The 23,700-nt window shown below is 36.8% G+C and overlaps 1 protein-coding gene across 1 annotated transcript in view; it reads right to left on the bottom strand.

Moving 5' to 3' along the window:
• Cht5 (Chitinase 5) overlaps positions 1-22,874 on the bottom strand; it is a 36,113-nt gene extending 13,239 nt beyond the window's left edge. The window contains exons 1-5 of the mRNA XM_034980149.2: positions 22,777-22,874; positions 6,717-6,777; positions 5,824-5,996; positions 3,472-3,637; positions 1,055-1,277 (exon numbers count right to left, since the gene is read on the bottom strand). Of these exons, the coding sequence (XP_034836040.1) occupies positions 1,055-1,277; positions 3,472-3,637; positions 5,824-5,996; positions 6,717-6,777; positions 22,777-22,851 (698 nt within the window). The 5' untranslated portion in view covers positions 22,852-22,874. The remainder of the gene's footprint in view (positions 1-1,054; positions 1,278-3,471; positions 3,638-5,823; positions 5,997-6,716; positions 6,778-22,776) is intronic.
• Between the last annotated feature and the right edge of the window lie 826 nt (positions 22,875-23,700).

Genomic DNA, 23,700 nt, shown 5'->3' with positions numbered 1-23,700 from the left:
AGCTAGTGCTCCATACAACGCGTGTAGCGCAAATAAATTTAATAAATTCCATTACATTCTGTAATGCATATAACATTACCGCATAAATTCCGCATTCAACTGAATTTCAGCACGCGCAATAAAGCCGATTGTTAACAAAATGCAACCATAATTTACACGAGCGTAGCCTCGTTGATAGCTCACCACTCATATTAGTTTCTGAACTTTCACTGGAAACGGCAAAAATGCTACTTTTACGCTATTAATTTTCTCTGAGTTATTACAAAAGCAAAGTTCGTGGTCGCTATGTTTACCCCACTACGGCAAAGCAGTCTATGTACGTATGTATGTTTGTATCAATGTGTGTTCCACTGTACCGGTTAAACTACTGGGTCGATTTGATGTAACTATGACGTGTCAATTGATTCGTTGTTATGGTCTGGGTGACATAGACTGTTTTCTACTGTTTTCTGTGACATAGGCTGATTGAAATCGATCTGACGGATCCAAAATGTTACATCCAAAAAAGTGAGGGTCTTTAAAATTCTTTTCTTGCTATTGTATCGAGTGGGATGTCGAATGAAAGAGAAAAAATACTGAGTTTATAGATATAAATATGCCTAGTATACTGACTATTAAATATACCAAGCGACAGAAACCCAATTTTACTATAATTTTTTCTTAGTTTTCAACTTTACGTTACAAGGGGTTTAGCGAATTATCATTGTAACAAGTACCTAAAACTTATGGATTTTTAGATGTCCATTGCGAAATGAGCGAGTCCATTGCGAGAGCAGTCCTGCGTGACACGTTCATAGTATAGTACATACCTACTGACTATTTATTTGTTCCTATAAAAGGTAGCCCTTGACTACAGCCTGTGTGGAGCGCGACAGGCCGGGATGGCAATCGGGGTATGAGGCGGGAGAACGCCCCGCACACCCACGTCATCCGCGCTATCCCGCACAGGGTTAGCGCTGGGGTTGTGCGGGTGTGCGGGGCGTCCCCACCCCTGATTCCCATCTCGACCTGTCGCGTACGTACCATAAGTGATACAATAAAAGTTTGAACTTACTGACAAAGTTCAGGGACATGGTAGCCCTCCATCAGCCTGAAGTTAGCCAGCGGAACAGCAGCCGTCAACTCTTTACCCTGCCCGTCCCTGGTGAATTCTCTCCTCAACTCTTGAACAAAGTATAGGAAGCGGTCCTTGTCGGAGAAGGAGCCACCGCGGTCCGCTGCACCAGGGTACTCCCAGTCCAAATCCAGACCATCAAACTTGTACTTGTTCATGAAATCTGGAAGAAAAATATCATTTGGTGACTGGTGACTAGGTAAGATTATGTATAATTTAATTTTCATCTCGTATACCTATATTTTTTTTATTGTCAAAGTCAAAGTCAAAGTCAAATTATTTATTCAAAATAGGTAATAAATTAGGTACTCTTTTCGATTGTCAGTTGTTGGATTTGTTGGATTGAACATGTTACAATAGAATCCTTATCTAAATATGGTACCTGCTGTACAAATCATGCCCGCGTGGAATGGTGCCAGTAATATTCGCTGCGTTTCCGCGCTGGACAGCCAGGCTGATCCTTTGCGCAAAAATCTCTGTACTTTGCTTTACTGATTGGTTGGCCACTCAAAATCCCACCCGTCCCCACCGTCCACCCACCCAACGCCCACCGTGTTTTTGTCTCTGTCATATATAATATGGGACTACGTAACAGAGAGCCCTATACTAACTTCTCTCTGTGGATAGAGTATAATAAGGTTTCTGCTAACCCTGACAATTCAGCACGGCACTATTCAGCAGTCTATCGATTTATCATCATCTATTCTGTTCCATATATGGCATATGATAATACGACATTTGAATGCCAAGATCGGAACATAAAAATTCCCGTTGCTCCCGGCGCAGTCACGTCCGAATGCAAATTCTAGGTATTATTTTAATCACATACCAACCCCGCTGCCTTGGCAGTACTGCATAGTTCGTTTATTCTGGTTTGGTGAATTGCATTTTATTTTATTTTCTTTGGAAAAACAACAGCTAAAAATTGATCTTAATAATCTTAAAATTAGGTGACCAGGAGTTGATAAATGATAATATATGGTCCGGCGGGTCACAACAAATTTGGTAACCATCACTGATATGGATTTTGTTGGGTTCAGACTTCAGAGGATAGAGGGCAACTCTCTGACGCTAAATATGCTACTCTGCCGGCCCTGAGTGATTGTCATAAATATTTATGGCGCCTGAAAGACGAGTGATCGTTACCAAAAATTACATGATATGGATATGGCTGGTGATGGTATAGAAAGTAAGTACCTACTAGTTGTGTTCATGCAAACCGTATAAGCACTGATCACGATTCAGTTGCGTTTTCGAGCAATGCCCTTTCAAAGTACATGCAAAAATAAAAACGACGAGAAAAATGGCTGTTGCTCATGTATGTAGAAAGCCTTACCCATTCAAATTATGTAAAAACATACCAAAAATTTGGTTGCGTTATGGAGCAATGCTGATTCAAAAAATCTGCTTATATGGAGCCCAAAAAAAGAGTTGAATGGATATGGCTGTTGATGGTGTAATAAGTAAGCTCTAGTTCACGAAGGTCCACGAAGCTCTCATGCAGGACAAAGGGATCACAACCCTCAGAAATGGGGAACACGACGCAGAGATAGAAAGAGATATTCCTGGGACCCTAATTGGTAAGCACGCACGGACTTAGAGTTTAAACTACTGGGATACGATGTACCTATGTAAGGATTGAGGAAGTGTATTTATAAGAAAGGAAAGCAGACAGAAAGATCTACGAAATCCTGTATGTTAACAAAATAATCCTTGGCGAAAGAGATCACCGCCCTTAGTAATGGGGAAGACGTTTCGCCTTCCCCAGAACAAAAAGAAAAAGAAATATTCCTGCGACCCTAATCGATAGGCACGCACGGGCTTGAAGTTCAAACTACTGGTACTAGGATACCATGACACTGTAAAGGTTAAGGAATATATTTAAAACAAACAAAATTAAACAAAGCAAGTCAGTCGGAAGTACAAAGCTGTGCTAGCTATTAGTACGTGAAGAGACTTGAATATGTTGTTCCGCGTGCCTCTTGCGACGTGCCATGTAAATGCGATGGCGTCTTGTACTTTGTTTATGTATGCATTTTCCTGTCACAAATCGCAATGCTCTCATTACTGTAAAGCGCAGTACATTGTAGGTACACATTGGCCAAATTCATTCGTCCAACGCACTCGGCGAACGTGTATAGTACGCGACAGGTCGAGATAGCAAGCGGGGGCCCCACACACCCGCACGTCGCCATCCCGCGCCGGATTAGCGAAGAGGCTGTGCGGGTGTGCGAGGCGTCCCCACCCCGATTGCTATCTCGACCTGTCGAGTACTAGGTACAATGCCACAAACATCAAAGGATCTTGACCTTGGACCAATTTCAGTATGCTTATTGTTTAAAATTGGCAGCACTCACCAAGTACGCTTCGCACGAAGGCCATCCTGGAGGATTTCTGTGCCACCATGCGGGAGTATTTGGACCCCCCTTCGGCCCAACCGCCCACAGCTACCATGAACTTGACGTTAGGGTGCTTCGCCTTCAAAGATGTAAAGTTGCGGAATCCATGTTTGTCCACATCCAACTGAAAAAATAAAGAAAAAAATAAAGTGAAATGTAAGAGCGAGACATATCTAAATTTTTTGTTAGAAATAGTTTATTATCTTACAGCAAAAGCTCAAACCACAGTATATTATCTTAGGATTTGCCAGAAGAACCTAAGATTTACCGAATCTGAGTAGTTGTAAAAGTCCGACTTATCTGTAAATAATAGTTAATTTCAGACATTTACCTACCTACTTACAAGTATTTACTCAGTATACCTAATATTGTATCTCACAGAGACGCAAAATTCAGAATAACTAAATATGAGATCTAAGATTTACCGAGTGAATGCTATAGGGTACCTAGTAAAAACTCGGAATTAACATAACAGTTCGCCTTGTATCATTGAGACCTGGTAAAATTTTCTATATTCTTTTATTTTTATTTCACTGCAATATCTTAGAATTTATCGTAGTTCAGTCGTTCACAGTAGCAAATTATAAATAATATATTACCGACTTATAAGAACAGAATAATATTTTCGATTTTCTAGCGGGTCAAACGGTATTTTGGATTTTGCACGGCCGATTTTGAGCAAACATAACAAATAGACAGGTACTTATTGAAAATAGAAACGAAAGTTTTCAAATAAAAACCTATAAGCATCAATAAAAGCATTGCATTATAACATTCGCTTTATGGATATGTTTGAAACCAGAGTGTCTAATAAAGTTGTTGAGCCATTCGACTTACTTTGTACTTTACCTATGTAATAAGTACATAAAAGCTGTAATTACTGTGAGGTATTACTTTTACGACGAGCGCGGCTAACGTGTAAAAGTAACTCTCATAAACCAAATACAAGGTAAGTACCTAATGAAAGTTAAAAGATTATGACTTAAGTTTAAGCTTAAGTTCTAACTAAATCATAGCTAACATTTTTATTACGCACGACCAACTTTACGTCACTAATTTAATATCCTGATAATCTTTCTCCGGTCGTATCTATCTCTCATCAGGCTATGATTATAATATTATCTCCTGCGCAGATGCTTACCTAATCTGACTATCTAATCTCTGTGGAGATTGGCCGGCACCGTGGCCAAAATTCTGACCGAATTTCGAAGAACATTATTTTTTCTGTCCTGATAATACTAAATACCTATTTAATTCCGTAGCTAAATATAGATTGATCTGCTACTAATGCATATTGTAATAATTTGTCTGATTTGTTTTGAACGTATCACGCAAAATCTATAGATTGATACATTGAACATTTGGAATCACAGTGTGAATGGAATCAACTCCCTTCGGCGGTGTTCCCACTAGATTACTACACAAGCTCATTCAAGAGGCGGACCAATAAATTCCTGAAAGGCTGCCAACGCATTGGTGGTTTCTCTGGTGCTGCAAATGTTCACTGACGGCGGTAATCACTTAACATCAGGTGACTCACTTTCTCGTTTACTCGCTATTCTGATTTTTTTAAAAGTATTTCAAAATTAGATTTCTTGAAACCTATAATTTGACTTTATTTTCACTCGTTTATATACCTACTACCCTTGTTTAAGTAGTCTGTAGATAGATACTATAATATGCCTATACTAAATTTGGTCGTGTAACTACAACCCCAAGCTATACTTTCACGCAGCAAAAACCGAGATCAAAAGGTTTTAATTTTAAAGAATCAAAATGGAAAATGCGTCATATTTTTCTACTACCAAACCAGTGTGGTCGGAGCCCACCGAGCAACTCACTTAAAATAGAAAGTTGGAATTCGTAGAATATTTTTCATCTTTTTATACAAATTCACAAGGCCACCTGCTCTATTTCTATGGAAAGTTTTTGAATGAAAATAGTATTTTTTTACTCCGATACCGTATTCTTTACGTTACGTCAGTACTCGGTACTTCAAATATTAGTTACAGTTCTTGCAATTCACGAAGGCTAGTGAACTTTACTTGTGGTTACGTCGTTTACATGGTCATTGCTTAAGTGTGCGTGCATGTCAGACCAATCAGTCGCGAGCAAGCGCTGTCAAACGCACACATCTAGTGTACCTTACGTAAACCGATACGACTTAAACACAAGCATGAGTCAGTGGCCTTGGTGAAATGCAAGAACTATAGGTACCTATTACTAATATTTACCCACTTAATATGTAAAGGTTCTAGGTATAAAGGTCTTCTGTCTTCTCAAAGGAGATATAGGAAGCTTTATTCTCACCTCCGGATCAATGATTAGAACTTCGCTGCTCTTCTCCGTGACACCAATGAAGGAGTAGATGATGTGAGTGCACATATCAACAGGGATGTCTTCGATGCCATATCGACCCACTCCCGGCCGGTACACCGCCCAATTGCTGAAGTAGCATACTATACGCGCTCTGCTGTCCTTTGCTAGAAAACATTTATTTTTTAAAGAATATTAGCCATGCTAATCATGAATAATATTCCCGTTTCCCCTCCAACTAAGCGTAAAGCTTGTGCTAGGAGTAGATACGACAATAGTGCAACGGGGTGGGGTTTGAACTGTCGACCTTTCGGATTTCAGTCCGTGCCTTAACCGTTGAGCTATTGAGGCTCTATTCAAAACATAATGGGTTCCTACGCATCTCCTCTAACGAATCAGAATATATTTTTATTCAAATAAACTGTTACAAGTGTTTTTGAATCATCAAAATAATTTACCAGAGTAACGCACTCATCCGATCCGAGTCCGTGAAAATACGCTCCTTTTTGTTTTGTATGGTAGTGAATGAGTTATGACATAATAAGTATATCGTAGATAATCGCTGGTATGGCTCACGGATGACGGATCGAACTCGGATGACGGAAGTGCAGTGCGTAATTGCCGCAACGGCATATGTCATATAAGCTACCATATAAAACAGAAAAGGAACGTATTTTCACGGACTCGGATCAGATGAAGTGCGTAACCGCTCTAACCGACATAACTTAACTAAACTAACGAGTTGCAAAGCTGACATGGCATACAGCGGGGCACGTTATACGAAAAACCTTAGGTAAGAATCTTAAGATGCTAAAATACTGATCTTAATTCTTACACAGCTAAGCATCAATATTTAAGTTCTTCAAAAAAAATTTTGTTTAACTCACATTCAACATAAGTTAATGCAACCAGGACGGCCAACGTGGATAGTAACACTCGCATTCTGACCTGTAAAGAAGAAAAACAATAATAAAAACAAGAAAAACTTTTTTTAAGCTAAAAAAGTTACAATAAAAGTAACACTTATTTTAACTAATAACATGGCATTGATGCCTAATTTAGGAGTTTTGCTACCGAAATGCTTAAAAAAAAATATGAAGATTAATTTCGTACTCCTTCATCAAATAGGATTACGAGTACGATAGATGTGAATGAATGAAGACTATAAGAGTGAATAAGCATCTTCTAGATAAATGCGTCCCATTTTAGGCGACATCGTCACTCTACATCAGGTGTGATTGTGGTTAAGCGTGTGCCTATAATAAATAAATAAAAGATATTATTATTTATTAAAATAATATTATTTATTAAAATAATAATATTATTTAGGTAAAAATTGCACTTCCGTTTGCAATGATGGTATTGAATTTATCATTTTTTTTAATGAAAACTATTAACAGATCAACTTGTGTGTAGGTATATCGTTAGTATAGTAAAGTATTAATAATATTATAGTAAATAGAATTACTAGTTTAACATCCCAGTTCTAATTACTTAATCAGTATTTTCGTTAATGAGAAGAAACTGATTAACATTCGGAGTACGATCCAAGTTAACTGCTTAGTTCTTTATACGATTCAATTAACGTTCTCTCCACCGAGAATACAAGTCGATACGCTTAACTTATCCTAGCATAGATCGAACTAGAACTAAGTTATTTCCTAACAAAATAAAACCCGTCAAGTGCGAGTCAGACTCGCGCACCGAGGGTTCGGTACTCGGATATTTCTTGACGATATTTTGCACAACAAATCATACAAAAACTACCTATTATGCATTAAAATAAATAAAAATCTTTTATAGAATATACATTGTACAGGTAAAGCCCTTTCATATGATACCCCACTTGGCATAGTTATCTTACTTTGAAAATTGAAATTACTAATTATTTTTTCATGAACACATTTTAATTTTTTTGTGATGTTATTACAAATTCACGGTTTTCGGATTTTTTCCTTTACTCATGCTACCTACCTGGCAAACATGATTCACGGTCAACGGGAAGAACTGTATAGGTTTTCTTGACAGACACGACAGACAGACAACGAAGTGATCCTATAAGGGTTCCTTTTTTCCTTTTGAGGTACGGAACCCGAATAAAAGATATTTGCGTTTGATTTTATTTGATTATGGACTTCTAGAGTCTTGTTCTTCTCTTATAGAAGCTATATTACATAGGGAGATTGTGACTCTAATACTTATTACAGTTAGATATAGGTACCTAAATAATTATTTTACTTTTATGTATTTCACTAAGATATCTAATATTATATACTGTGATAGCCTAGTGGTTAAGACGTCTGACTCCTATTCGGAGGTCGGGGGTTCGATCCTGGGCACACACCTAATTTTCGGAGTTATGTGCGTTTTAAGTAGGTAATTAAATATCACTTGCCTTAACGGTGAAGGAAAACATCGTGAGCTAAAAAAATAACGTCATCGATACTGTAATAAAAATATCTAAGTACCTACAATAAAATGTTACGATAACCGATATTCCTTTATATGGTAGGAACATTAAATAAAAAAAACTATAAACATAAAAGCTAATTGTAACGATTGTATTGTATACCTAATGTATTGAAAGGGCAAACAGCACCATCAATGAGACCGTAAGCAAACACCACGAACATTAGTTGTGTTTGTCCAACGTATCGGCTGTAGATTGTGTTGATGCTACTTATGAATTAACTAGATGATACGGATTTATTTATTTTGTTACTCCGCGGAAACTCTGATTTTCCGGGATAATAAAAAGTAGCCAACATGTTAAGTGATGAGTCCATGATGAGTCAGAGTATAAAGCTATCTCCATTCGAAATTTTAGCCAATCTATCAGTTATATTAGCGTGAAAAAAATACATACGCACACACACACACACACAAACAAACAGACTTTCGCCTTTATAATATTAGTGTGATGTATCTACGCATCATATTAATTTAAAAGGAGAAACTTATTCACTCACTCAATATATCAATTTATTTACAGCTCAAACTGCTGTGTCTAAAAACTAATTATTAATATTAATTTTGTATTTCCTGGTAAATCTATCCACTGAGGGGGTCGAATAAAGGCTGCAAGTTTGTATAAAAATCTGTCATATGACATATCTCAATTTTTATTTATGAAAATTGGTATTTGAGCTTTCGAATAAGGGCATTTGTGCACTCATCCGTATTCGTCTCGTGTTCGTGTTTTTTATGTAAGCAAAACCGTAACCGTTTTGCTGAAATTAAGAAATAAGTATTTTACGATTCCGTAAAATTTCACATAAAAGGAGGTTAAAATGAAAGTCAAGTTAATTTTAAAATTTTACAAGTGGTATACTTACATGTTTCAGAATTTCTATAAATTCCCCCTTCAAAAGACTTTCAGAAACTCTCCACAGGTAAAGCCGAGCGTAAGAGTTAGTTACCAAATAGAATACTTATTTAGATATCATTAAAATTTACCTGTTTTAAACATCTCATTAAATATACTAATGTTCCTATAGCATAAATTAATTTAGTATCGAATGAAGGCAAGAGCGGGTCAGTAGGCGGACAGATGTGGAACGGGTACTGTAGCATGGTCCCGTTATTCTACATATGAACTACAAGTTTGTTATTGCTTTGCGCTTATGGTAGGGCTACCCATCGATATAAATGACAAGATATGCCCAAGCGAACACAATTTTTCACGGTTTTGGAACCAAATAAATCAGCCCCACCTCTTATATTTGCATTGGTGCTAAAGCACCACTGAGTCGGTGCCACTTTGGTTGTTCAATGGGTCGGTCCATACGAAGTAATATATTAGTCAATGGGGCTACCACATTTTTTTGAGCACCTAATTCACTCGACACAAATCTAACCAATGAAACTTATAGATTTTGTAAGTTGATACACTACGTTATTAAAAATACACAACTTGAACTACATTAATTAGTTATTGACATCACGTCTTATAGTAGTTTATCACATTTCGTGAGGACGAAAATAATATACAGTACGCGGCCGAAAGTAATGTACATCGACCTTTAGAAGGAGATAGCAGACTTGTAGAGCACTGTCTGTCTGTCATTGAGACCGACAAATCGTCATATAGGTATGAGTGACACAGACAAGAGTACAAAGCCGAAAATATGTTATTCTAAAGGCCGATGTACATTACTTTCGGCCACGATAAGCTTTAGCCTTAGATTGATCGTTACTGGAATTTAAAATTTATTTAATAAAATAAGTTTTTCTGTATGTATATTGTATATACTATATATAGTTAAAAAAAATAATCAACTAGGTATGCAAATATAATCTCGTTCCAGCAACGCACAAGACTGCAAATACTATTTTATACATGGCATAATCTTGTACCTATATCAAATATTTGAAAAGAGCAACCGCCGAGTTTCTTGCTGGTTCTTCTCGGTAGGAAAGGCATTCCGAACCAGTGGTAGATGCATCCGACTATTCGTAAGTACTTGTAAAAGTTTATTCGAATAAAAAAGATTTTTATTTATTTATTTATTTATTATAATCAAATTTGGGTCGTATCACACAGCGCGTGTTTGTCTTAAAACAAAATCACGGTTAGTTATAAAGAGCTTTGTATTAAATGCTCATCTGTCTGTCTGTCTGCCTGTCATGTCTGTCAAAAAATCTATAGGGTACCTCGGGTACCTACTTCCCATTGACCTAGAATCATGAAATTTGACAGGTAGGTCTTGTAGCACACGTAAGGGGGAAAATCCGAAAACCGTGGTTACATCACAAAAAAATATGTTAGTGAACAAATAATAATTACTTTTTTTTAACTTTCAAAGTAAGATTAATATACCAAGTGGGGCATCAATTATCATATGAAAGTGCTTTACCTGTGTAGGTAGTACCTACATTCTATAACCGATTTTTATTTGTTTTAGTTTTTGATTTATCGTTGCAATGCTGCGGTTTTATATTTCAAGACAACCGTTTCAGTTTGAACAACATAGATAAGCAATTTCGTTAAAAATACGATAGTTGGTGCTATCGTCATAAAAGATACTGCAATCTTGAGAACTGGTACCCTTCATTTTATATCGTCAATAAAAGTTGAAACCCCTTGCACTAGTGGAGCGTTTGCATACAGAATAAAGTTGGAAGATGGCAGAATATTTCTGTCTAGAAGATGTCTAGACTGATAGAGTAGGTACCTACTTCTAATCGAAATACCGACCTGAAAATATTGTACAATATTAGGTAGGTACTTACTTGAAATCAAATTAATTCGAAATGAGGATTGTGGTTCATGAAAGCACAAAGTCGACCGTCCATTGCTGCGCGCAGACATGCTGCCTTCCGCGACAGGTTGAGATGGCAATGGGGGTATGAGGCGGGGAGACGCCCCGCACACCTACACATCACCCGCGCTCGCCCGTACCGGGTTAATGCGGGGGATGTGCGGGTGTACGGGGCATTAATCCCCGATTGCCATCTCGACCTGTCGCGTGCTATACGTGAGTTTGCTTTTTTTAGGGTTCCTTACCTTAAAAGGGGAAAAAGAAGCCTAATCGGTAGGATCACTAAACTTCTAAGCCCGTCTGTCTTTTTTTAATAGAATGGAACATAATTTTATTCAAGTAAAAACTTTTACAAGTGCTTTTGAATCGTCAAATAGCTGTCTAATTTATCACTGGTTCGGAATAAAGTTCCTACCGAGGGGAACCAGCAAGAAACTCAGCGGTTGCTCTTTTCTAACTATTTGTCTGTCTAGTCTAGGCCCTTTCATCAGAACGCGTAGAGGTATCAAGTTGAAATTAATATCGCCAGTCTACTACTGAGTACCAATCTCCTTTCAGAAAGAGAAGGGTTTGAATTGCCAGATTTTATTATAGTTTTAAGTACATTATGGAGAACTCTCAGGCATGCAGGTTTACTTACGATGTTTTGCTTCGCCGTTAAAACAAGTGATATTTAATTGCTTAAAATGCTCTTAATTTTGAAAACTTGCATGTCCCGGGATCTAACCCCAGATCACCCGAATAGGCTGTAGTCTTATCCAGTAGACTATCACATACATCTTAATTATTTCTCTTCATATCACTACCACTATTATAAATGTGATAGTGTGTTTGTTTGTTAGTTTGTCCTTCAATCACGTCGCAACGGAGCAAAGGATCGACTTTTTTTTTTTGCAGGGGTATAGTTTAAGACCTGGAGAGGAATATAGGCTACTTTTTATCCCGGAAAATCGAAGAGTTCCCACGGGATTCTTAAAAACCTAAATCCACGCGTATGAAGTCGAGGGCATCAGCTAGTCATTATTATAATAATATTGTGTACTTTATATATCAGCATATTGTGAGCAAGTTACACTCAACCAGTGATTAGGATCAAGGGGTTAATTAGCTAACCGCGTGGAATTGCGTTTCCAAAATTGAAAACTACTGTAACTCAAACGCAAATGGAACTGAGTAATTGCAGTTTAAACTGATGCACTTTCAATTAAGAAACATCGCCATACTGGCGAATTATACTTTTGCTGTAGATACATTCTGAATGATCCTATCACTACACCTATTCCACTACCCCTATTATATTTCACTACCCCTATTTTTTACTACTCCTATTTCACTACCACTATTATATCACTATCCCTATTATAAATGCAAAAGTGTGTTTGTTTGTCGGTTTATTGGTTTGTTGGTTTGTCCTTCAATCACGTCGCAACGGAGCAATGGATCGACGTGATTTTTGCATGTGCATGGGTATAGTCGAAAACCAGGAGAGCGACATAGACTACTTTTTATCCCGGAAAATTATCCTACAAAAATTAAGTGGAAAATTAACCTAAAAAACCTAAATCCACGCGGACGAAGTTGCGGGCATCACCTAGTAATAAAATAATATACTTACTACCTTTCGTAGAACCTCTATATCCCAGTTTTATTCCATAATGTGTGTGTATAAGATTTTACCGAGACGACACTGGGAAATACTCGAAATAGAAATCTTATTAGAATAAATTGTGACCAATTTTTCTATACAATAGAAAATAATGAAAATCTGATATCATGGCGCACCAAATATTGCTGTAAAGTAGAGACTGTCCCGACATAATATTATTGAGTTAGGAATAAATAACTTTTGGATGGTTTTTTTCAACGCTTAATATAACTTTTACGATATTGTACAACACAATTTTTTCGATTGAACCCCAGACCCCTCAAAAGGAGGCCGAAGTCTTAATCACTAGACTATCACAGCTTCCTCGTACCCGCTTGTAAGACGTACCTATAGATAGAGGCTACGAGTAATTCAAATCAAATCATTTTTTATTTATTTCTCTATCGCTATGCTGTGACTCTACCACCGGTTCGGAATACAGATTCTACTGAGAAGAGTCGGCATGAAACTCAGCAGTTGCTCTTTTCAAATCAAAAGGTTCGATAATATGTAACAATACACTAGACCATTTTGTGGGCAACTAAATAAATAAATAAATAAATAAATAAATAATCTTTTATTTCAGACCTGCCCCCCAATTGTGTAAGAATAACCATTTCATGGCTATCGCAATCGTCAAGAAATTCTGCCCTTTGATTGGTTGATTCGCTGTTTAAATTTTTTCACAGCCAATCAAAGGGCAGAATTCTTGACGATTGCGATAGCCATGAAATGGTTATTCTTACACAATTGGGGGGCAGTTCTAGTCCATAATTAAAATTTACAACTATATATTTACTAAAGTTAGTATGTTAGTAACAATATTTCCTTATAGTTATGTTAGTAATGTTAGTGCTTACTGATTAAATAAAGTGGCCTAACGTGGCAGCTCTAGGCGCCCGGTGGCCACAGCCACCCAATGCTTAATTATTGGGCAGCCTATCCTCTCTTTAATTGCACCCAGAATGCTGTTGGAACTGCTACGAAGACGCTGTAGGAGGGAGGCCATCTTTTTACGGATGATGGCATGAAAGCCATCAGTCCTGGCCTCCGTGAACATTCCACTAGCGCTACAGCCCCTCGGCAGCCCCAGCAGCATTCTGAATGCATTATTGTATTGTACTCTCAGTGAGTTCAGCGCTTTTTTGGAGTATCTGACCCACAGACCGCTCGAGTAGAAGGATTGGCAATACGCTTTGAATAGGGTAATTTTTACTTCTTTAGTACATCGAGCGAATCTACGTGCCAGCATATTACTCCTCACAGTGAGCGCTCTGCGCTCCCTTTCTATGTCCTCATTATCGCTCAACGCCAACTAAAAGCTCAGCCGGTGGAAGCAACAAGCATTCAATGAGAAAGTTGCGTGAAATTTCCACGTAACTTTGTGGCTAAGTAATTCATCAATTGGGTATTTGATTCCATTTTTTTTATTACTTTATTATAAACTAGGATAAAAATAATGACGTAAACTGAAAAAACTAATTAAATCGATCAAATAAGAAAAAAGTTATAAGCATTTAAATATTTCTGATTAGATAGAGATAGCGATATAGAATTTTCGTGCTAATTGCCATAGTAGCTTCGTGCAGGTTCATACAAATTTTCGTTTTGCGAGAAAGGGATAGAGACCCTCCCACTCCAAAATAAATATGCCTGGAACTTTGTAAATCTTTGTTGGATTTTAATTTTTTTTACAGCGTAGGTACTTTATTATTTTTATTCTAGTTTGTAATAAAGTATTATACCTACTTAATTAAAATAATAATAAGCCTGGACTTAGTGTGTTTTACACATTGTTTAAAGTATAATGCAGGGTATTACACGTTCTAGTATTACCTCTGCACAAAAGTACCAAGCACAGCCAAATTTAGAAATCCCGGTTTCTCTATGAAACATTGTGATAGGCTTAGAGATATCAAATAAAGTTGCCATGACTACGTCTTGTTTGCAGCTCCAAATAATACAGGAATAGAATAAGGAATAAACCAAACCACAGGTCGATTCAAAGCACCTGACGCTTTCAATATTGCCTTTCATTGTTCCCTTTGTTATTGCTAGCTTGCTAATAAATATCCCCTTCGTGAACTCAAATATAGAGGAAGGTGAGGTTCTTGTTGTGGAAAATAATGATTTCTCTACGTAATTGACAGGGCCTAGTAAAGTAGAGAGAAGTGTAGCTTAGTTATGACAACGCATATGAGTAGGGTAGGTATCTTACACCAAGCGAGAAAAAATCTTAAAATGTATAAACAAGTAGTAGGTACTAGCAATAAGCAATCGAAAAATGTAATGTGTAATGAATTTTATAATTCATTTTAAAGATATCACTTTTTATCTGTTCTGCAAAATATCCGAAACGCATGAAGCTGTAGCCGCCATGACAAATTCCCACTGTGACGTCACGTATTTCAAGAAAACGCCGTTGTTCACCAATCCGTGTGACGTCATGACAGCTCATGAACCTAAACAAAATGGCATCTAGAGTTTTCACGGTGAAAGAAATATTTACAAAATGTAAATACATTTTTGTTCCATTTATCGATCGAATAAAATTTTTATGAATTTTTTGGTACTTTGTTAGCACCTTAGGATCAAATTATTTTCAAAAAAGGGTGAAAATATCCTATTGTTACGCATATCAATTGTTTGAGATTGTTAAGCAATGTTGACCCAAGTCGATAACTGTATGGGTGATCGACTTTAGAGATCCGTATTTGGCCTTTTCATATTCTCGCTTACTTCGGAGAGAACGTTAAACCGTCGTCGGTCTTTATTATTATCTCTAACATCTGATAATAACTGTAAAAATCTAAGAGTAGAAATCTCGTTCCCTTTATCGAGTTGTATAATGCAGAATGATCTGAGAACCCACCGCATTATTATCCTGAGAAAGTTCCTACTATTTTGTGATTAATGGAAAAGATCAAAACCTTCAGCAGTGAGGAATAGGTACGAAGCAACGAGAGGGTAAAGCTTAGTAGGTATGTATAGCTTGGTAGGCATAGTAACTATTCTTAGATACCTACTGGATGTTTTGAATGGAGAGCGAACAAATGCTGCAAAAGTTATGTGCGTGACAGTTGTGCGTAGGACTTTTCTAAAGACTTGTGAGGTAGGTAGGTCTAGTGCCAGGCTAGGTAATTTTAACATCAATGTTCTGCAAGAAACGGTCGTGCAGTTGTTTTAACAAAAGAAAGTGCATATTCTATATTTATTAGCTTATTTGTAGGGGGTCTTCGGAGCTAACGAAACGAGTCGCAGAGAGCGGCTGCATTCGGGATGTGCAAGACCGTGGCGTGTGAAGCTCACTGCGAGAACTACCTACCTACGTCCAACAGTGAGCGCCTATGGGTTGATAACGACGACTTAATTATGACTTTTTCATGCACTTCATACGTAGATATTTATATGAAACATTGTATTTGCACTAGTTTTCCTCATTCCCTCAGGTCATTGTCATTGGCCGCGGCTGCCAATGGTCCTTTAATCAGTATTCCAGTCAGCATAGAGTTCGATTACTTCGAAACATTGAACTTTTTAGTTTTGGTAAATGACTAAGTAGTTTGCAAGAAACCTCTAAGAAAATAAAATCTTAGTGCCATAGTTTAAAAAAGTACCTACCTTTACAATTTCGTTAAGCCCATCTGTTTTACGTGTGTCAAAGAAGATTGGCTGTAACCAAATTTTTAACGTACCTTATTTTTTTATATATGATAGATTTTAATTTTAATTTTACGATGGCACTTCCTGAACATAAAAGCGAGAGCTCAGCCAAGAAAAATGTTATAAATACCCCTGATTAACCCTAAAACTTTATTCTTTATTGATACAAAACATACCTGAGAAGACATTACAGTTGCCCAATTCATCTCCCCAGGCTACAAAAAAACCGGCCAAGTGCGAGTCAGGCTCGCGCAACGAGGGTTCCGTACTACAGTCGTATTTTTTCGTCATTTTGCACGATAATTCAAAAACTATGATGCATAAAAATAAATAAAAATCTGTTTTAAAATGCACAGGTAATTAAGTAAAAAAACAACCTTTCATATTATGATACCCCATTTGATATAGTTATCATACTTCGAAAATTGAAAATACTAATTATTTGTTATAAATGTTATATGTGTAATTGACCACAATTTAATTTATTTTGTGTGATGTAACCGAGTAACCGAGTAACAAATTCACGTTTTACAGATTTTTCCCCGAATGTCAGCTCTAAGACCTACCTACATGCCAAATTTCATGATTCTAGGTAAACGGGAAGTACCCTGTAGGTTTCTTGACAGACCGATAGACAGACAGACAGACAAACAGACAGACAGACAACAAAGTGATCCTATAAGGGTTCCGTTTTTCCTTTTGAGGTACGGAACCCTCTCCTTTTAATATAATGGCATACATAATAATATTATCATTAGTAGGTATAAATACTTTGCGTGTAATTTTTGCGTGATGTAACGTTTTGCTCCCACGGCGTTCGCGTTGACGGGAAGATATCTTATATTAATTATTTATTTTATCAAAAAATGGATATTTTTTTTAATACACCTAACATAAGTGTAAATAAAAATTGCGTACCTTGAGAAGTCCCTACAAGAGACCTATGTCCAGCAGTGGACATCTATCGGTTGATGATGATGATGACCCATAACAGAGTTTTAACAGCAAAAGTTAAGTGGTTGGATTTTATCTTGTTATCAATAAAATCAATAAAAGTTGTGTACAATCGCAGAGATTTTACAATAAATAAGTCCTACCTACTCGAAGACAACGTTCAAAATCTTTCTCGATGGGTACAATGAAGACCCTGTCCTCTAGTAATTAAATTCGACGCTTTGCTTAAGATTAATCACTTAATTTATTCTAATCTAATCCACTTCAAAGTCTAACAGTTTTAAGTGACTCCATTAATACAATTTTGTTGTAACGGCATTTATATTTGGAATAAATTAAATCTTGAATCACTGCGACAAAAACAGTTTACTGTAGGTACAGGAGGTTTACTGTGGATTTAGAGACAACGGAGACCAATTTGATTTACCTGTGACCTACCTACACATTATTAAATTATTTATAGAAATAGAAGCTTTCTTGTTTCACATAAACTTATTGGTTGGTTGCTTTGTCCTTCAACCACGTCGCATTGGTGCAACGGATCGACGTGATTTTTGGCATGGGTATAGATAAAGACTTGTGACATAGGCTACTTTATATCCCGGAAAATCAAAGATTTCCCACGGGATTTTTAAAAAACCTAATTTCACGTGGAAGAAGTCGCGGGAATCTGCTAGTATTATGATAATTGATTAGGTAGGTATCAGTCGCTGTTCAGTTCGCAAAAGACTTTTTTCTCCAGATTTGAACTGCAATTGTTTTAAAAAGGAAGAGACACTGAGTATGTAGAGTGATTATTCATTAGTCCAGATGTCCCTGAGGTCAGTTGAGCTGCCACAATATTCGACACGCGAGGCATACAAATAGACCTGGGTGAGTTCACCTCACTGGTGTCGTTATCCTTTGTCAACTAAGGTCACCGACCGAAAGTGGATCCTTTGTTACCTAAACTATGATAACTGTTTACATATTGAAAATAAAAACCTGAAAATTGAACTCGCGCGGACAGGGTTCCGTGCGATGCACGTTGAATAGAGTTTGTATGGACAATATTTATCATGTTATTTAAAGACTTTTCGTAGATTTTTCTGTAATTCAACTAATACTTCCCTACTTAACTGTAAACTAACTCGTTAAGTTTTTTGTTTTTCCTAATTGTCAAAAAGGAAAAAACAAAAAACTTAACGAGTACTTACCTATAATATACAAGCAAATATTTCTTAACTATATTATATTCAATATTCAAAAAAAACTCGGGCTTCAGGTCGTTATTATGCTCCCAATAATATTAATTTGAACTTTCGCAAGATAAATGAGAAAACTAATAAACTTTTATATAAGTAATTAACTGATGTAGAGCAAAGACATAATAATTGGAATTTAGCGTGACATCGCGTGACATCTGTGCGTGTCCTCTTTTCTTTACCGTGTCACGGTGAAGACAGGAAGATTATTTAGTCTTGGTTATAGCTAGATACAAATAGAAGGCCCTGGAAATACTCACCACATCCAATGAAATCGCCTTATGGTGGGTCAAAGGACATGACGGGGACCCGGGAAACAAGGTAGCGGACGCACTAGCCAAGACCACGGCACTGAAGGTGACAGGGCCCAAACCTATTGTATCAATACCTTTCAATGAGTACGAAACCTAATTGCAACATCTTTTTAAAAATATATTATAGACCAGCGCTTGGCTGCAATCAGACCGGTGGCAAGTAATGATGCAGCCTAAGATGGAGCGCGCTTGCCTAGAAGATGCCTATTTACTCTTGACTTGAAAGTACCGATGTCCGATATATTATTATAATTGAAGGGGAAAGCTGATGTTAGAAGGGCGTTCCAAATCCTAGCGGCCCGAATTAGAAATGAGGAGGCAAATCGCTTTGTACGTGTCCGTGGAATTTCGACTATGTACGGGTAGACCTTAGCGATGCCTTGCGGTACGGTAGTAAAAAGGTGAAGGAGGAACCAGATCGAAAAGTACTTGGGCACACTCTCCGAAATATATCCTGTAGAATACCGATACACAGGCAATTTTGCGCCGATGTTCCAAACTTTGGAGTCTTGAATTAACCAGTGCTTCGTCACCAATGAGTCTTCTAGCGCGAAGGTCAACCGAATCAAATGCATCAAGCTGATACTTAACAGAGCCATCCTATAAATGGCTGGAGTACTCCATGCACTATCGAACTTCTAATAAGTTCGAAGTTCTAAGTACGCTTTAGTTTTAAGTATGTATTAATTATCAGCACTATATCATATTATCATCTTACAAATAAAAAAAATTGACAATCAGGAAGCGTAAAATTTTACTTATTCTGAATAAATAATTTGAGTTTGAGTTTGAGTTCTCCTTGGCAAAGGGTAAGGAGCTGTTCGTGAGGCGTGAAGTACCGTTAGAGCGAGCTTGGGTGACTGGAGTATAATGACTCCGGTTGGGAGTGACATTGCACGCACGAAAGACCTAAACTTTTAAGAGAGGAAACCTGCCCAGATAGAAGAAAGATTTACATAGTCAGATCCACACATTCGTTTCGGCAATCTTTAGTGAACAGCAAAGCCGACCCGATGTAACTTCTGCATAATATTAAAGTGTATATTCGGCTTGATTGGCAAAACCGCCAGGGTTTATTCAAGCCCGGGTTCACTTATACAGTTGATTCCTCGCCCGGCTGTGCTGCCTAATGCCGCATTGAGAAGATAGGTGTATTGGAGCGGCCTTTTTTGACGAGTATTCATCTGCATAGGTAATTTATCCAATTGCAGGTGCGGCCTGTGCCCTGCTGAATTGTTAAGCAACCCTAGTAGAGCTTTCTTTTAGCAATTTCGAGTTCATCGACGCCCGCATACTCGAGGATTTCCAAATGTACTTTATATACCTACCTAATCACTAAAATGCAGTTTAGTTTGAAATATTTCAGAAAAGATGCGTTTGACTCTGTATGATTATAAAATACCTAAACATAATATTAGATATTATATGATGTTATGTTGTATGTGTAATAGTCAGAATGTTTACTTAAAAAATGTACAGGTATGTCTTTGGTTTGTTATCTTCAGCATAGTGCTTTCCGCTTTCAGTATATTATATGTAACAAAATGTAATACCTAGTCGCGTAATGCGTTCTGCAGCAGAAAATCGTCGAAGGAATTTCCATGCAAAACAACGCTAACCTAACTCTTAGAAGAGTCGTAAGCTGAAGGATCTGAGATCTCACGGCATTATTATTCCCAAGAACACTCCACCATTATATAATTAATTTTCATTAATCACGTTAGAGTGCAGACTCACGCCTCCTCGCCTCTCAGCAAGCGAATTATAACGCAGAGAGAGATATTATATAGATTGGGTTGTAAACAGACGTTTATTTTGGCCCGTGAGCCTAATGAGAAAATTGATAGAGCTGTAGCTTTAGTGATAGCGAGGAAACGTGCAGGCGGGTCATCTGATGTTAAGTGATTATCACTGCCCATGAACATTTGGCAGAGGAAGCGCCAATGCGTTGCCAGCCTTTCAGGAATGCGTTGGTTCGCCCTTGAATAACCCCATGTTGTAATCTAGTGGGAACACCGCCGATAGTTGATTCCACAGTTTGCATGTGTGTGGAAAGAAGGATCTGGCACAACGAGCGGTCGAAGTGCACCAGGCACCCAGGTGGTGAGGGAGAACTTACGGTGGCGCGTGGTGCGGTTGTAGAAAAAGGAGACCTCATTCCACCGAATGAGGTCAAAGTACATCTTTATTATGCTTTAATTCTTTTACTAATTATTACCAAACTTAGCTGTTTTATATTAAGGTCAATTCCTCGAAATCCTTTTTTACTGGAATGTCTATAATATTATGTAGAGAGAAATTATAATATGCAAAATATCAAGTTTCAACATCTAGCGATTTTAACTGTACGTTAATACTTCAGTCAGATTCTCCTTTTAATATAATGTCATACATAATAATATTATCATTAGTAGGTATAAATACTTTGCGTGTAATTTTTGCGTGATGTAACTTTTTGCTCCCACGGCGTTGACGGGAAGATATCTCATATTAATTATTTATTTCATCAAAAGATGGTATTTTTTAATACACCTAACATAAGTGTAAATAAAATTTATTGCGTACCTTGCGTTATAATGTTTATACTAAAATTAAAAAAAAAACACTTATCTATATATGTTTTTAAGTGTAGTAGAGTTCCAACATTAGATAAATTGAATAAAAATCCCAACAAATTTTGCTAACTGACATTAAGATTAAACTTGAACATATTATTAATTAATTGATTATATACATGTTTGACTTAACAATCATGAATAATTTTAATAGCTTTATTATTTAATCTTATCTTAATTTTATTAAAATGCCGCTCATTAAAATGTCGACTCTACCATAAGATTTTATAGAACACCTGCTCATTTAAAATATTCTACGATCGCAACTAAATATAATAAGGTAGAGGTACCTACCCATATTATTATTTAGTTGTGGTCATCACAAAACATAAAAAAAATTACAGAGAGTACCTAGTTACCTACTATAATGATAAACTTGAGTTTTGAGTACTTTTCTAAGTATATTATCAATGTTCATTTTCATTCACCCTTACGAATAGTGCATAAAATGTATAGGTCACATAATTTTTATGTAAAATACTAAAGTACGTATTTCATAAACGGACGCCACTTTCTTTTTAAAGCCCTAATAAAATTTAAGACTAATAAAAAATCTGTTCGCATTTTATAGTTAAATTATATTAAAGTTCTGTCTTTTTATGATGCAATTTGTAAGGTCAAGAGTTTTAATCAGAAGACACTATAATATTCTAAAGGTGCATTAAAGCACGGTAATTTTGGTTAACAAATGTGACAGTCAAAATGGAAAAAACGTTGATATATTTTCTTTAGTACTCGTACGTGTATACAATTTCTAAACTAAACTAAAATGAACGTTCCTAAATGTATTTCCTAAAGTCCTAAATTTCCCTTTCAAAATACTTTATGCGAAAAAAGATAGCACTAAATTAAAACCTGTCAGTTTAGTAGTTAAAACTTTTTGTACCTACTATAGAATTAGGCATAGTGTGGTTTAATAAATAAAGTTTATTTACCTTTTAAGAGACGGCTCAAACTGATCGGATTTCTACGCGTTTACGCAATTATTTCAAAACATTAAAATATTTTCGATTGTAAAATTTAGAAATATACTTTCTTTGACTGTTTATTTTTTTTATGTTATGTTACATTTTGTTATGTTTTTCAAAACAACTTTAATCTGAATCACAGTTTTATTGTTAAATCCGTAAAATATAAAAAAATTAATTAAGCTGCAAGTATAGATAACAACTTGATTTTGAAAATTCGCGAACTAAACATTTTTGCGATGTATATAGCGCGTGTGTAAAAAAATTAGCGATAGGTACTCACGGCTGTGACGGCGCGACGTCGTGCGTGTGTTTGCGCCCGCTTCGCACTGCACCACGGTTTTATGCGCGAGCGCATCCAGACGCCGTGGTAAAGGGTGTGCCAAATTTAATCCTTAAGTTTTGAAGAAAAAGAAGAATGCTTTTAGGTGTATGTAGGTATGTATGTATAAAAAAAAATATCGCCACTTGCATTCTTTTTTATAACTAGGCTTGCGCTTGATTGAAATCACAATTAACAGGAAATGATGCTGCCTAAGGTGGAGCGCGCCTGCGGTGCATCATCATCATCATCATCAACCCATCATCAGTCCACTAATGAGCACGGATCTCCCCTCAGAATGATAAGGGTTCGGAGATTTTAATAAATGCGGTAGTGTTAGATTAGTCTTAGTAGTGGGAATAACAATGGGTGCGTAATTCTGATTTGTAATGCAGGGTTTGCAGGCCTCTGACAAATAGAGACTTTTGGTATGGTTTCATTTGAAAAAGCTGATAACGTACCATCGAGCTTTACTACGTACGTCTAAAAATGGGTAAATTCAGTTAAACGGGTAGTTCTTAGTACCTATAAGTGTGGTGAGTAAAGTAACGATAAAAATTTGCTTTAAAATATGATTCAGTTAAAGAAATTTATGAATCAAATAAAGGACAAAAAGATATGAAAAGTCACTCTTATTCTAAACAGTGATACTTTCGTAAACTTCGAATTAACCTTACCTTCCCAATACCTTAAAATTTTGTAATTTGAGCATAAGTTCTGTAAGAACCTTTTCATTAGAGCCTCGATAGCTCAACGGTCAAAGGAGCGGACTGAAAACCGAAAGGTCGCCGGTTCAAATCCCACCCGTTGCACTATTGTCGTACCTACTCCTAGAACAAGCATTACGCTTAATTGGAGGGGAAAGGGGAATATTAGTCAGCAAAT

The sequence above is a fragment of the Maniola hyperantus genome, chromosome 21 (genome assembly GCF_902806685.2).
Source record: "Maniola hyperantus chromosome 21, iAphHyp1.2, whole genome shotgun sequence".
NCBI lineage: Eukaryota > Metazoa > Arthropoda > Insecta > Lepidoptera > Nymphalidae > Maniola > Maniola hyperantus.
The sequence above is the reverse complement of the archived record's forward strand: the minus strand, read 5'-3'. Positions and strand labels throughout refer to the sequence as shown.